The sequence below is a fragment of the Oncorhynchus mykiss genome, chromosome 29 (assembly GCF_057628025.1).
Source record: "Oncorhynchus mykiss isolate SJ-2025 chromosome 29, ASM5762802v1, whole genome shotgun sequence".
Taxonomy (NCBI): Eukaryota; Metazoa; Chordata; class Actinopteri; order Salmoniformes; family Salmonidae; genus Oncorhynchus; species Oncorhynchus mykiss.
The window spans coordinates 20328490-20344998 of record NC_143050.1 but is presented as its reverse complement, the minus strand read 5'-3'; the positions used below and the strand labels follow the sequence as shown (position 1 = coordinate 20344998).

The following is a 16509-nucleotide window of genomic DNA, read 5'->3' as shown; positions in this document are numbered from 1 at the left end:
ACACACACACACACACACACACACACACACACACACACACACACACACACACACACACACACACACACACACACACACACACACACAGACATATTTGTGTTTTCTTCACCTTGAGGTCTTGAAGTCTCACTGGTCAGCAGTCACACAACTAATATCTGTAATCACTTAGCTTCAAGCTGTAAGTAATGTTGCACGTCACATAACAATAATCACCAAGGCACAATACGTACAATCATACAAATATATCTGTTTGTTTTATTGAATAATATTCTATAGTAAGACATCTCCTCTCGAGTCAGGTGTGAGTTACTATAGAAACACGTCTGATGGTAAACATCTCCCATTGAGTCAGGTGTGAGTTACTATAGAAATGAACTCAGGTCTGATGATAAGTATCTCTCCTCCAGTTAGGTGTGACATACTATAGAAATGTACACAGGTCTGATAGTAAACATCTCCCCCCGAGTCAGATGTGAGCTACTATAGAAATATACACAAGTCTGATGGTAAACTCAGGGAGAGGGTGAGGAGAGGGGCCTCTGTGTCACTAGTTACTGAAGAAGATGTGTCATCCCTTATTGTGGGAGTTGGTAAATGGTGGTGCATGCATGTTATGAAAAACTGATCATGTCAACCTGGACTTGTTGTCCTTATTGCAGACTTCTGGACTGTTTAGTATCCTGTTAGTCCTCCTTGCTGGCTGTTAATCCTTGCTGAAGACTGTTTGTCGTCCTTGCAAGTTGGTTGTCCCCATGGCAGATTGTTAGTCCTCGATGCATTGTTATTACACTCTAGTCTTTTTGTTGTGGCTGCAGAGTTAGTAGATCCATCTCTGCTCTATCGCCATGTAAAGTCGCACCTGTGTTCATTGTCCCCTGGGAACGGTGGGAGGGGTCAAAGGAGTCAGCCCTTCTTTCATTGGCTCCATCTGTGCCAAGGCCCATCTTATTAATAAGTATGGCTCTTGTTGGAAGACGTCTGTAACTTTTGGAAGACAAGAGGAAAGGATTGAGATCAACCAAGAGCCGAGAGGAGAAAGGAGATGGCGTGGTTAGTTTTTGGAAGACTTGTGTCACCCTAACGCTGGGCCCAGTGGGTGCTGGGACAGTCTGGACATTGCTGGGAATGGTCATAACTGACTGACAGACCAGTCCCTCTAGGATTTCGCAGGGATGTTTTGTGATATTTTTGCTGGGGGAAATGTTTTATTTTGCTGCAGCAATTCTGATAGTCTGCATGGCAATATGCAGTGATTTTGTCCAATTTGTTGTGAAAATGCGCTAACGAGGGAAAAAGTTTATTGGAGTGTAGCTTATTTTTCCTATATTTAACTGTGTAGCTTAATTGAACTCTATGTGGTAAATGTGCAGTGATTGGTTGGAATTGCAAGCCATATTTTTGTGCTGCGTATGGGTCTGTTTTATGCGATAATGCAATGATTTTACTCTTTTATGAGGAAATAGTGCTGTGATGCAGGGAATTCTTGATTTTGCTAAATAATTTGCCAAGGCGGAATCCGGGAGGGACTGACAGACAGGTGCTGGCTTTAAGAGGACAGATCTATCTGACCCTTTGCATGTTTCCACACACTTTTCCTCTGACTACATTTACAGTTTAGTGTTAAATCTCTTGCACCCTGTGTAACTCAATCACACTGTAGGATTCAGTGAGTGCATCATTTAGCATTCTGTGGGAATGATGAACCAGTGTCTTTACCACTTCACCCCACCAGAAAACTTTTGTTCACCTACAAAACCACACTGAAGGGAGGATTGGTCTGAGGAAAGCAAAAACCTCCCTCCCTTAAGTCTCCATCAGAAAAACATGACAAAGCAGAACAAAAGAAAACACAACAAGAAACATTTATCACATTCATTCTTCAAGATATTTTCTGAAAATATGTCAACACAAGACCTCACATTTCACAGATATTTTTTTTTACACAGACATAGCTATATAGTAATATTTATATGAAACAATGAGCCAGGAGAGCACCATTCAAAAGGGTAAGTTTGTTCTAAATGACAGCCCCTATACCTTAAACATCCCTGTTTAATCACAATGGTTACTGTAAGCCAGACTTTGGTCTTGGCAGTACCGTCAAGTCCTTCAGAAGAACCCTATAAGCGTTCATTATTATTATTATAACGTTTAGCCACTCTTTTTTTCTTTTTAGTATGAGAGAGGTGTTCCCCGTTTGACCCCAGTTTTGATTCGAACCCAAGACCAAGATCCTTGTAACATATAGAGTGCACTCTAGTGGAGTTCTATAGCAGTGAACTTTGAATACATTCCCTGGTTTTCCCAACCAGAAACTTGGACCAAAGTGCCCGGAACTTTGCAACCGTAGGCCCCACTGTCTCAGAAAAGGACTGTAAAAGTACAGAAAAACCAGGCAGCTCAATGCATGGCCAAATCATACTGGCCAGTGGTAATGGTCCAGTTCTATTGGGCTATTGGTCTCTAAAGTGTGCCATAAGATGGAATAATATCTCCCCCACAGCTGTTGTGAAAGAGGCCACTTTGTCCAGTTTACAGGTTGGAATCGGACAACACTGCTCTGAGTTCATTATCAACAAACTTGGTTTGCTCCCCCCTCTGCACCTAAGGGAAATTATTGCTCTCAACGCTAGACTATTGCTCTCCAGCTTGGCTTTTATTGAGTCTATTGATCGTCACTCTCATGCCCTCTTTTTCTATCTTTTCCTCTTTCTTTCTCTCCTTTTTCTCTCTCACACACTCATACACACATACAGGTAGGTCATTACACTCACTCAGTCAGTCTTACACACACCTACATGTACAAAGACACACACACACATAGTGTGCTACAGCGAAGGGTACTGGGCAGTAGACACATAGAACACTAGTTGGGGAGATTGAGCAGGAAATGAAGCGTGACTTCCAAGCACATATGAGAGGGCATGTGTGAACCACATTCTCAATGTCACTACCCCTCACTTCATGGGACCTGCTCTGTCTTAGGCATACACCTCACCAAATATTGATCTGCCGTTCATTCGCCAGGTTGGTTTTAGGGACCACTTGATGGTGGGCGGCAGTCAGCGATTCTACATGTTTGCACTCTGTTTGCAAATTACAGCTGGCAGTCTGTTCAGAGGTGTTAAGTACTCTAAGCTGGCGAACGCTACCGGTGTTTTTATTTTTGCCTCAACCAGGTAAAGATCTCTCTGGCATACTCTCAATATCAGAATCTAAGAGCCCTGCCTCACATTATATTTCAGAACTATTTAACTTTCTCTGCTTCACATCCAATTTCAGAACTATTGAACTTTCTCCGTCTCACATTCTATATCAGAACTAGTGAACTTTGTTTGTCTCACATTCTATCTCAGAACTATTGAACTTTGTTTGTTTCACATTCTATCTCAGAACTTTGAACTTTCTCTGTCTCACATTCTATCTCAGAACTATTGAACTTTGTTTGTTTCACATTCTATCTCAGAACTTTGAACTTTCTCTGTCTCACATTCTATCTCAGCACTTTGAACTTTCTCTGTCTCACATTCTATCTCAAAACTATTGAACTTTCTCCGTCTCACATTCTATATCAGAACTAGTGAACTTTGTTTGTTTCACATTCTATCTCTGAAATATTGAACTTCCTTTGTCTCACATTCTATCTCAGAACTATTGAACTTTCTCTGTCTCACATTCTATCTCAGAACTATTGAACTTTCTCCGTCTCACATTCTATATCAGAACTAGTGAACTTTGTTTGTTTCACATTCTATCTCTGAAATATTGAACTTCCTTTGTCTCACATTCTATCTCAGAACTATTGAACTTTCTCCGTCTCACATTCTATCTCAGAACTATTGAACTTTGTTTGTCTCACATTCTCTCAGAACTATTGAACTTTGTTTGTCTCACATTCTATCTCAAAACTATTGAACTTTGTTTGTTTCACATTCTATCTCAGAACTTTGAACTTTCTCTGTCTCACATTCTATCTCAGAACTTTGAACTTTCTCTGTCTCACATTCTATCTCAGAACTATTGAACTTCCTTTGTCTCACATTCTATCTCAGAACTTTGAACTTTCTCTGTCTCACATTCTATCTCAGAACTATTGAACTTCCTTTGTCTCACATTCTATCTCAGAACTATTGAACTTCCTTTGTCTCACATTCTATCTCAGAACTATTGAACTTCCTTTGTCTCACATTCTATCTCTGAACTATTGAACTTCCTTTGTCTCACATTCTATCTCAGAACTATTGAACTTCCTTTGCCTCACATCAGTGACATGGCAGGAGATGTTTTGAAACAATTACTGCTTCACATACAAGCCAGTGAATTATATGCGTTACAGCTGGATGAGTCAACAGACGTGGCGGACCTGGCACAGCTCCTTGTATATATCCGTTACATTTATGGGGGGTCAATTAAACATCCTCTTCTGCAAACCACTGGAAACCAGGACAACAGGAAAGGATATTTTGTAAGTACTGGACAGCTTTGTGACAGCAAATGGACATTGATGATCTAGATGTGTTGGTATCTGTACTGATGGCGCAAAAGCCATGACAGGGAGACATAGTGGAGTGGTAACGGGCGTGCAAGCAGTTGCTCCCAACTCCACTTGAGTACACTGCAGCATCCAGTGAGAGGTTCCTGCTGCCACGGGAATGCCTGACAGCTTGAAAGACGTTTTGGACACTACAGTGAAAATGGTTAACTTTGTTAAGGTCCCTGAACTCTTGTGTATTTTCTGCACCATGCAATGATCTAGGAAGCGACCATGTAACGCTTTTACAGCATACAGCAGTACACTGGTTATTAAGGCACAAAGGATTGCCACGTTTTTTAAAAGCTTAAAGTTTTCTATACTGACTGTAATTTTCACTTGTCTGACCTCGTGCATGATGACGAGTTTCTCACACAACTATCCTGTCTGGGTGATGTTTTTTCTCGCCTGAATGATCTGAATCTAGGATTACAGGGACTCTCCACAACTATATTCATTGTGCAGGACAAAATTGAGACTATGATTAAGAAGTTGGAGCTCTTCTCTGTCTGCATTAAAGGACAACACATGTCTTTCCATCATTGTATGATTTCTGTGTGCAATTGAACTCAAGCTTACGAACAATGTCAAATGTGATATAGCAAAGCACCTGAGTGAGTTGGGTGAGCAATTACACAGGTACTTTCCTGAAATGGATGACACAAACAACTAAATTCGTTATCCTTTTCATGCCCTGCTTCCAGTCCACTTACCGATATCTGAACAAGAGAGCCTCACTGAAATTGCAACAAGCGAAAATTGAATTTAATCAGAAGCCACTGCCAGATTTCTGGATTTGGCTGCGCTCAGAGTACCCTGCCGTGGCACATCACGCTGTTAAGACACTGACGCCCTTTGCAACCAGGTACCTATGTGAGAGTGGATTCTCAGCCCTCACTAGCATGAAAACTAAACTAAACACAGGCAGAGTGTGGAAAATGATACAATACAAGCCAACATTGTAGAGTTATGTGCGTCCTTTCTCATTAACCTGTGGTGAGTTATTCACAATTTTAGATGAACACATAAGGTTTTATGTAATATGGTTAAATGAAGAGCAAAATTATTGATTATTATTATATTATTATTTGTGCCCTGATCCTGTAAGTGCTCTTTGTCACTTCCCACGAGCGGGTTTGTGACAAAAACTCACACTCATTCTTATGTTTAATAAATGTATCGTATAGTTTGTGTGTTTCAGGCTTACAATGATGGCAAAAAACAACATTTGAGAGTGCGCTGACCCTGGTGCTGGAGGGGGTACGCAGCTGGAGGTTGAATGTTTGAAGGGATACAGGACTATACGGGGCGGCAGGGCAGCCTAGTGATTTGAGCGTTGGACTAGTAACCAGAAGGTTGCAAGTTCAAATTCCTGAGCTGACAAGGTACAAATCTCTCGTTCTGCCCCTGAATAGGCAGTTAACCCACTGTTCCTAGGCCGTCATTGAAAATAAGAATTTGTTTTAACTGACTTGCCTAGTAAAAAATGTTTTTTAAAGGTTTGGGATCCACTGCTCTAGACCATCTCAGACATACTCTCGTCCTTAATAACATGCAGAAAACACCCATCTCACAGTCTGTACATTCTGGAACATTTGTATCTATTCTCCCTCTCTGTGTGCATTCTTCTGTAATGTTGGTCAACATATTTACAGGCAGTCCACTGCGACTGGATTTTTCTAAGCAGGATTCTCCAAGAGACTGTGGTATAAGTCTCCACATTGGCTGGATATTAAAGGAGGTCAGTGCAGTGCTGCTCTGTAATATACAATGGCATGCTAGCTCACTCTAACAGCATAGTCGCCATGGCAGGAACATGCTACGCTGCTATGTACAAGGTCAGAAATGTCTTTCGGCATTTTACTGTACATATCCCCATGCCTAGAAAAGCAACCTTCTGTACACTGGGCTGTTCCTGTATATGTTGTGCTGTGCTGTTGTCCACAATTTGTTTTAGATTTTATTGCCCATTGATACCTGCAGCACTCTCAGGCCAATAACAATACCGTGACAGTGCTGTGTTTGAAAGGTGGCCATTTGCCCCACAAATGTCACCTCCCCAGAGAAGGACATCACAAAGAGAGCCCTCCCAGTGCCCTATGTTCAGGGTGAAGGACATTGCAGAAGTCACCTCCCACTTAACACACACACGCACGCACACAAACCCACACATGCACACACAGGCATGCACACACAATGCACTCCCAAAATAAACTCACATATTCCCACAAACATCGCTACACTGGGGGAAGAACACAATCACAAACAGCCACGCACACAAAGAAATCCATATTTGCGAGTGGATTCCTCTGTGCTGATTTGATAAGGCTGGTGAGTGGATAAGGAGTGGGACGTCTGTAGAATAGTAAGTAGGGGCTCCAGCTCAGAGCCTCCTCAGGCTTTGATGTCAGCTTTAAACTCGGCTTTATGTCGGCAACAGTTGCCAAGCAAAGGATACACTCAACAATCACTGGCATTACCTTTCAGGTGACAGAGAATCTAATCAATTTAAGTTCTCTGAAATACTGTATTTTTGTGCATTATGGTCAACAAAAAAGAGCACCACAAGCTGAGTTAGGGAGGCTGGCAAATAGGGAGATTGTTAAGCAGGCGCATTCATAACCACTCACTCAGTAACTATCTCACACACTTGCAAAAAAGCTGACTTTCTCTTTTAACACAGCCCAGCTCTTAAAGAGACTCAAAACTGTACAAATATTGCAGAGACTAGTTACAACATTTTACACAAATGTAGGTGAATAATTCAAGCAATGATGGCTGTATTCCATAAAACCCCCTGGAAAGAACCTTCAAAGAGTTACATCATAATAACATAGCCTCATTTTGGGCCCATAGGGTATTTAGCTCCATCACGCTCTCACATGCTCAGAGTCAGCCTGCTGATCACAAACTGAAATCATCTCTGTCAGGCTACTGTTATGTGGGCCAGACATGGCAGTCATGTACAAGTCGGGGCTCTCATAGTTTTTTGGACATGGTGCTTTCATGGCTCCAGAAGGGAAAATGGCTATTCACTTCAGATAATGGAATACCCTGAAATTTCTGTCTGTGAGATTATTGCAAAGTTATACAGTAGTTGAATCATCATTATCACCATAATCACCGTAACCATTGTAATTATTATTATCATCATCATCCTCATGATTTATTATCATAAACTTCTTCAGTTCCCTCCATTATTACCTTCCTCATTGTGATTGATCGTTAGAGAAAGGAACTTTGAAAGAGGGAGATAGAAAAGGTCATCTTGTAGCCTGTAGATATAACTCTGATCCCAAAAGGGCTTGCTTGACTTGTCTCTTTCAACAGATGATTTGGCTTTTTTGAAATTGATTTGCTGACTGCAGTTCAACAGACAGCCCTGCTACCAAATAAAAATAGATCCCCCCCCCCCGATGTTGTCCAATAAAACATCATTTTGATGTCCCGCCTCCGGCTGTGAGGTGTGTGATTTGCAGGTGGACAGATGGTGGAGGCCAGGCATAGTCACACTTTCACCGCGGTGATTGCCATTAATTAGAAGAGTGGACTCGAGAGTAGTAATTATGATGACATGAAGTGATTATTGTTACACACCTCTCTCTCACACATACACACAGACACAATCACACATTTGCACATCAAAATACAACAATTATAAATTAAAGTGTGTGCGCGAGTGGAGGTGATTTCTAGAAACTAGGACAGGTGATGGGAAGGCAGTAGATGAATGACAGAGAGATTATACAGGCTGTGCCTTTGGTAGTGAGTGTGCTAGAGGAGAAGGGGTAAAGGTGATTGACAGGGAGGAAGGGTGGTGGTGCTGACTTGGGCCCTTGTCTATCTTCCTCTCTGGTGGCAGGTGAGAGGAATTCCTCCCAGACCCAGACCTGATGGGCTGTTGACCCCTGACACTTCATCATGGTGCAGCCCAGTGCACTTCTGGGGAAAGGGGACCATTCCTCCAGCCAGCCCAAGTGCATGATGGGCGATTAAGTCCCTATTTAGTTCTCAGTGTCACTGCTGCCCTTCCCCCACCATCGGTCCCCTGTGCTACGAGGCATCAGCCTTGGGGGCTTTTTTTTCTTTCCTGCAGTTCTTGATGGAGAAAGTTCTTTCATGACGTTCTTCTGACGTCTTCACTGTCTTCTGGGCAGGGCCTTCTTTCTCTTTCTCTTTCTCTTTCTCTTTCTCTTTCTCTTTCTCTTTCTCTTTCTCTTTCTGTTCGTTGACTAGCTCGTGTAGCGATGGCTCCTTATACATGGCAACTGTGGGGCAGATAAGGGAAACAGTTGAAGTGTCCCAATGGTGAACATAAGCATCTATAAGCATTTATAATAACTTTACACGTTTCTGATATATCCCTGTTTAGTAAAACAATCAGCACAGCATGGACAGGAGGGCACGTGACCAACCTTCTATAACTTTAGGCAGGAAGTGTGCAGCACCTTTGGTCTTCTTCACCCGGTTGCCCTTCATGACTTGTCCGTCGCGGTTGATACCGATATACCAGGAGCGGCCCGACTGGCTCTGTCTGTAGAGCATGGAGGAGTACGTCACGTAGTAGTTCTCAAACACACTCTCCTTGAACTTACACTCGGGGGTGAAGTGTTCCTAAAGAGGGAGACAGAGACACAGAGAGAGAGAGAGAGAGAGAGAGAGAGAGAGACAGAAGAGAGAGAGAGACAGAAGAGAGAGAGAGACAGAAGAGAGAGAGAGAGAGAGAGAGACTGTCACATTAACAAACAATCAGGCAAACTAAAACAAACATCATGAGAGGAACTGCTATACACATTCAGTTAACACTGAAACACAAACATACATTCATACAAATGTATGCATAGTATGTGCTCACACATACTGTACACAAGCACACACAAGCTCAGTGAAAAACAGATGAATTATGAAAGTTGTGTCTAAAGGGAATCGAAGGGAAAGCTAGGATTCTATGTGTATTCATGTTTCTTTGAAAGCGAGAACATCCTGGTCTTTGGGGAGAAGGGTGTGGAGTGATTTCACTCGTAGTGAGGCATTACATTATAGCATCAGTGGTACAAACTTAACACAAACTAAGGTACAGAGGAAGAGACAAACCACTGGGAAATCCACCTACAAATACAAACACATAGTATGCAAATTAACAAATATACACATATTAACTTACTTTGGAAGCAGATGAAAGTTCAGAGGCAGAACAAATGGTTCAAATGGAAGTCCCTTTCAACCTTCAAATGAAAATATTCAATCCAGAGCATTCACACTGTCCTACTAGGTGACAGTGAACACACAGCAGCACCCACGGCTTCCAAAGTTAAATCTTTCAAACAGTTAGAACACAGTTATTGGCTGTTAGCACATATCCCCAGTACCCACACCAGTGCTTAACCCTCCTACCTCTAGCACTAACATAAGGACCATTAAACCCTGCAGAATGTTTCCTGGTGATTGTAACCACTAGCGACAGGTATACATCTCTCTTAGTCACCGTCAGGGTCCTTCCCCTGTCAGAGAGCAAACCCAATCTGCACGATTGATTTAGTGAGAGCAGCAGGGCAGAAACAGCTGACTGGATACTTTCTCTGAGACTTAGGGAGATTGGTGGAGATGGAGGACTCGTCAGGGATGAAGGAGCTCCATGGTCACACATTCACAGATCATCACCTCTCACCTTCAAGGTGCTGTGGCATGCATGTCTGGGAAAGCCAATCACGTGCTGTATCTACGAGTGGTACCATACCCTTGCCCGCCCACCCTCACCCCTATTCTCTGTCGTACCCCCGGTACCACCTCAGCCCCACCCCTATTCTCTATCGTACCCCCGTACCACCTCAGCCCCACCCCTATTCTCTATCGTACCCCCGGTACCACCTCAGCCCCACCCCTATTCTCTATTGTACCCCCGGTACCACCTCAGCCCCACCCCTATTCTCTATCGTACCCCCGGTACCACCTCAGCCCCACCCCTATTCTCTATCGTACCCCCGGTACCACCTCAGCCCCACCCCTATTCTCTATCGTACCCCCGGTACCACCTCAGCCCCACCCCTATTCTCTATCGTACCCCCGGTACCACCTTTTCTGTCGTATCCCCGATACCACCCCAGCCCCACCCCTGTTCTCTATCGTACCTCCAGACCACCCCAGCCCCACCCCTGCTCTCTATCGTACCTCCAGACCACCCCAGCCCCACCCCTGCTCTCTATCGTACCTCCAGACCACCCCAGCCCCACCCCTGCTCTCTATCGTACCTCCAGACCACCCCATCCCCAGCCCTGCTCTCTATCATACCTCCAGACCACCCCAGCCCCACCCCTGCTCTCTATCGTACCTCCAGACCACCCCAGCCCCACCCCTGCTCTCTATCGTACCTCCAGACCACCCCAGCCCCACCCCTGCTCTCTATCGTACCTCCAGACCACCCCAGCCCAACCCCTGCTCTCTATCGTACCTCCAGACCACCCCAGCCCCACCCCTGCTCTCTATCGTACCTCCAGACCACCCCAGCCCAACCCCTGCTCTCTATCGTACCTCCAGACCACCCCAGCCCCACCCCTATTCTCTATCGTACCTCCAGACCACCCCAGCCCCAGCCCTGCTCTCTATCGTACCTCCAGACCACCCCAGCCCCAGCCCTGCTCTCTATCGTACCTCCAGACCACCCCAGCCCCACCCCTATTCTCTATCGTACCTCCAGACCACCCCAGCCCCACCCCTGCTCTCTATCGTACCTCCAGACCACCCCAGCCCCACCCCTGCTCTCTATCGTACCTCCAGACCACCCCAGCCCAACCCCTGCTCTCTATCGTACCTCCAGACCACCCCAGCCCCACCCCTATTCTCTATCGTACCTCCAGACCACCCCAGCCCCACCCCTGCTCTCTATCGTACCTCCAGACCACCCCAGCCCCAGCCCTGCTCTCTATCGTACCTCCAGACCACCCCAGCCCCAGCCCTGCTCTCTATCGTACCTCCAGACCACCCCAGCCCCACCCCTATTCTCTATCGTACCTCCAGACCACCCCAGCCCCACCCCTGCTCTCTATCGTACCTCCAGACCACCCCAGCCCCAGCCCTGCTCTCTATCGTACCTCCAGACCACCCCAGCCCCACCCCTGCTCTCTATCGTACCTCCAGACCACCCCAGCCCCACCCTGCTCTCTATCGTACCTCCAGACCACCCCAGCCCCACCCCTGTTCTCTATCGTACCCCGGTACCATCCCAGCCCTGCTTACCTATAGGTACATTCCACCTCTACATCACAGAGTTATTTATAGATCTTCTGACAAGTCTGATATCTTCAGCTGCACTCACACACACCAGAGGAGATCAATAGATGATCTGCTTCATTCATTATTAATCAGGCTGGAGAGAGGCCTGCTCCCCTGGACCTGCAGGGGAAAGCAGTGCACGAAGGCATTTTCAATGAGTCTCCAATCACCATAACCCAGGACTCCACCACTGACCTATGTGTCCCCATAACCCAAAACTAAACCTCTGATCATCACCAGGCATTATAACCCATCACTAAGACCTAGATTACCTTAAATTCTGAAATGACCCTCATGGTAACAACCTTCGTTCTCTGAAATTATACCATCAGAAAAACCCACAAGGCGACTTCTGAACATTACCATGTTGATAATCCTTGATGAATTCTGTGGAATGATCCTTGTGATAACCCACTTCCTCATCATAACATCTATCTAACAGCATTTTGTAGCCAGGCGTCTCCTGAGAATTCCTGGCAAGATGTCAGCAGAGAGGAATTACCCTGATCATAACCGACTGCTAAACCCCTGAACTAATCATCCTGATAACCCCCAACTCAGCTACCATGGCTGCTACAGTATATCTAACTCACACAGCCTAGTTTCTGTAATTACCATACCTTTAATCCATGACTCAGCCTCAAGGTAACCCACTATCTATCTTTGCAGTATGGTAGAGGACTCCCCATGATGTGACCTTCAAACCTACACTGATTTAGCTACCTTCTACCTTTGAGCCCACCTTAAGAACCAGTTGAGTAAATATGTGTGTGGAACCTGACAGGGAGGGTCACCCTTTTTAAGTGCAGAAGAGGGACATTTTCATTTAAAGATGAGTGCTTGGACTAAAGTATAAAATGGAATAAAAATCTCATCCTTCACTGGTGACTTATTGACTGACTCAGGCGGGTTCCTTCCCCTGCATCTCCAGCCAGAATGAATTCTAATGAAATCCTGCGAGAGAGGTAATATCCAGCGTCCGTGCAGAGAATCCTGAGGATGGGTAGAACCTCTTTATCATGCAAAGCAGTATCCCTACCTTCCCCTCCCCCTCTCTCCTCCTCTACCTCCTTCTCCCTCAGCCAGCCCTTATGTCTGATTACATCTACCTACCTGCTCCAGGACGCTTAACTCCTAACACCACCTTATGCTACGCTGCTCTGCTCTGTTCTCCTGGAACAATAATCAAGCCAAGGACTCAGACCAGGGGCTAGCACACCAGGCAGCTACAAGCTACACCTAACAGTGTTTACACAACCTTTCAGATCAATTGGTGTAACTGGTACCTCTTCTCCAGCCATGCAGTTGGGTCCATTCATACATGTTCATAGTGGGGGAGTTCTCTCCCACTTTTAATTTGAGGCCTATTTTAACACTGAAAAAGCAGTTTCTAAATTAAGTTAAAACATCAATGTGACATTATTACATACAAAGATATACGATGACATTTAAAATTGTAAATGTAATAAAACAACAAACTTTTCTATGGAGTTTTTATGACATGCGCCCCATTAAAAGACCGGTAGCTTCCCGGTAGCCTTCACATGTGTAGCTTGTTGTTTATGTTTGCCAATCAAAGAGTCAATACAGGCACTGTTATACTGTATGGGATGATACAAAGTTAGCTAGTCTTGGCTGTAGTCAAGTTGCCTTGGCTACTGCATCTCTCCCTCTGTCTGCTCCTCCCATCTCACACACACGGGCCCCTCCGCTGCGGCAGCAAAAGAGCTCCAGCCTCTCTCTCTTGCACAGCAGTGCTCACGTTAAAACAGTACCTAAAAAAAACATAGGTATTTTGAATATCTAGATATCCATCAAAAATGTATGATACTGTTCGAATAGTGAAATTATTCAAATGCCCGTTCCCTAGCTAAAAATTGAGGTACTGTTTCCTTGGCGTAGTCCTCTGTATTGCCACCAGGGGTTGTAGTGACACATTAGGCAGTCCTGCCTGTGTCTGTTGATCACCCCCAGCAGTCCCTTGGTAATCTAGGGCCTTTTACCTTTCCCTGTCTCCTCCATCCTCTGTGACCCGGAAACCGATAATTGGTCAAGTGGTCGGGGAGAGTGTCATTTCGTTAGTAGGTGAACGGAAGAGTGTCCTCCTCGATATAGCCATCTTTCATCGAGGATAGTCATGTGTATCCTACCTATGTCTTTCACGGAAGAGTTTTTAAAACCAGCTTTTGTTTAGTCAGAGGAGAAAAGCATGCATACTTTTAAAAACATATGCTACTTCTGGTTTTAGCTCGAAAATGTTTTTACACAACTAATTAATTAGCTTTTATCACTTTATACATTTATTTTGGGCTACACCAATGTAATCTTCAATTACCTGATTTCATACAAGCAAATCTCCCCGATTACCTTTGACATTTTTCAAAAATAGGAAAGAGAGAGGATGGAGTAGAGAGATCACAGGAGTTGAGCAAATCCAATTAAGAAAAGGCCTAGGATATGCTGTGAAATCTGCCTATCTGTAGTAATCCCGCCATGTTTCCATGCTGCTGCATTAACGCTGCAGCAGCAACCCACCTTCAGATCGTAACTTTCACTGACTCTCCTAATGGGTCTTTCCTCTGGCTGTGTGTGTGTGTGTGTGTGTGTGTGTGTGAGAGAGAGAGAGAGAGAGAGAGAGAGAGAGAGAGAGAGAGAGAGAGAGAGAGAGAGAGAGAGAGAGAGAGAGAGAGAGAGAGAGAGAGAGAGAGAGAGAGAGAGAGAGAGAGAGAGAGAGAGAGAGAGAGAGAGAGAGAGAGAGAGAGAGAGAGAGAGAGAGAGAGAGAGAGAGAGAGAGAGAGAGAGAGAGAGAGAGAGAGAGAGAGAGAGAGAGAGAGAGAGAGAGAGAGAGAGAGAGAGAGAGAGAGAGAGAGAGAGAGAGAGAGAGAGAGAATGTGTGTGTGTTTCGAAGTGTGCAGAGGCGGGGGACACCTGCACATGTTGTTGATGCATTTAGAACCAGGTGCAGATGTTCTGTGACATGGCACATTACATAAGTCAATAAGGCATAGATGCACTTTTAACCCCTAGAGTCGTTTGATGCACGTTTATGTCACACAGTTAAGCCATTTGTATATTGAATAGCTCCCCGGTCTACACAAGAGGATCTGGACAGGAAAATCGTCACAACAATGTCTGTAAAACCCAAACCATTAGAGCTACAAACGAGTAAGTCACCACCATCAAAAGATGAGACTATCAGTTGTTTTGTTCCACGACACACACAAGTTTCAGGGGAGTCATCTGAAGGTAACGGGCTGTAAAAATGGCAGAACATGCATAGGAGGTAAAAAGCTCCACGAATAACGTGACCAAACACCTTCAGTTTTCTTATATCGTTCATATATAGGACAGGCACTTCAAAACCTTCCTTTTGGACTGTCTGTTTTGCCATGTACAAATGTGTTATTCAATGCGTTTCTAAGGGCTATAGCAGTAAAGGCCAATTTTTTATATAAATGCTTTATATACCTACAGGGTCCTAAAATTCAAAATAAAATGGCTAAATTATAAATTTTATGACCGTCTTAAAATAATTATATATGTTAGCTTAGTAGATATTGTGGTCTGAGGGCTTAACCACCACATGGCCCTTCTTTAGTGGTTTATGATGCCACAGCCTGGTATGATGTGTGTGCAACAACTGAGCAGAGTAGGTGGGGTCTAGGGGATGTGTAGTGATGTCTACTGGCTAATCTACTGTACAGCCGTCTCTGGGTTGGCTGACATGTGGAGAATCTGTTGATGTGATTCACGTGGGAGGGGAGTGGCAGCTATGACCACGCATCGACCTCTCATCCCTTTATTCCTCCATTTGTCACCCGCTGCTCAATGTCCCGTTTATGGGAGAGAGAAAGCGGAGGGAGATGGAGAGCGGGAGAAAGATAGAGAGATATTGTACTTGTGATGTTTCTGTTTCATAAAAAAAGGGTGTACTTCTCTGCATGTGTATTGGGTTTTTAAGTGTTTGTGTGTATGTGTGTGTGTGTGTGTGTTGTGAACAAAGAGCATTGCTGACAAATGTATCAGGGCTGTAGAATTTACCTAAGACTATCACAAAGACTAGAACAATGGCTGTCACTGGTGCTGCAGGCAAGTCTACATCTCTTACTTAGTACTTACTATCTTAGCAGAGAGCCTTGGTGCTGGACTAATGATAAATGAATAGAAAGAAGGAACCCTGCCTGCAGACAGTATTACTTCTAGCTAAGTGCACTTAATTGCCTGGATGGCAACATGTCTCCCTCTGTACCATTCCATTCCATTTCTCTCTACCTCATCCCTTCTTTCTCTATCCCTGCAGTTTTGCCCGATTACTTTTCTCTTCTCTCTCCTGTTCTTTCTCCCCCATTGTGATGGAGATGATGCTATCTGGCTGGCTGTGTTGTCCTGCATCTCAATGCAGCCCTCGCAGGTGACAAATGGACTACACAGCCATTTATCAGGAAAGGTCTCTCTCTCGCTCTCTCTCCGCCTTTCCTTCTCCCTCCCTCTATCTCTCTATCACGCACACACACACACACACACACACACACACACACAAACAAACGTCCAAATGTCCGAACACGAACACCACATAACACAGTGATTTATATTTACAAACACAATAACAGTTACTCATACAAGCACAAACCATACAAAACACTATTAACCAACACACACAACAACCACTACACAAATACACAAAAGAGTGTACACTGAGTGTATAAAAC

The 16509-nt window shown here is 44.5% G+C and overlaps 1 protein-coding gene across 1 annotated transcript in view; it reads right to left on the bottom strand.

The window, feature by feature from the left end:
• Positions 1 to 7038: 7038 nt before the first annotated feature.
• LOC110509401 (fibroblast growth factor 11-like) overlaps positions 7039 to 16509 on the bottom strand; it is a 68755-nt gene continuing 59284 nt past the window's right edge. The window contains exons 4-5 of the mRNA XM_036967672.2: positions 8947 to 9145; positions 7039 to 8799 (exon numbers count right to left, since the gene is read on the bottom strand). Of these exons, the coding sequence (XP_036823567.2) occupies positions 8585 to 8799; positions 8947 to 9145 (414 nt within the window). The 3' untranslated portion in view covers positions 7039 to 8584. The remainder of the gene's footprint in view (positions 8800 to 8946; positions 9146 to 16509) is intronic.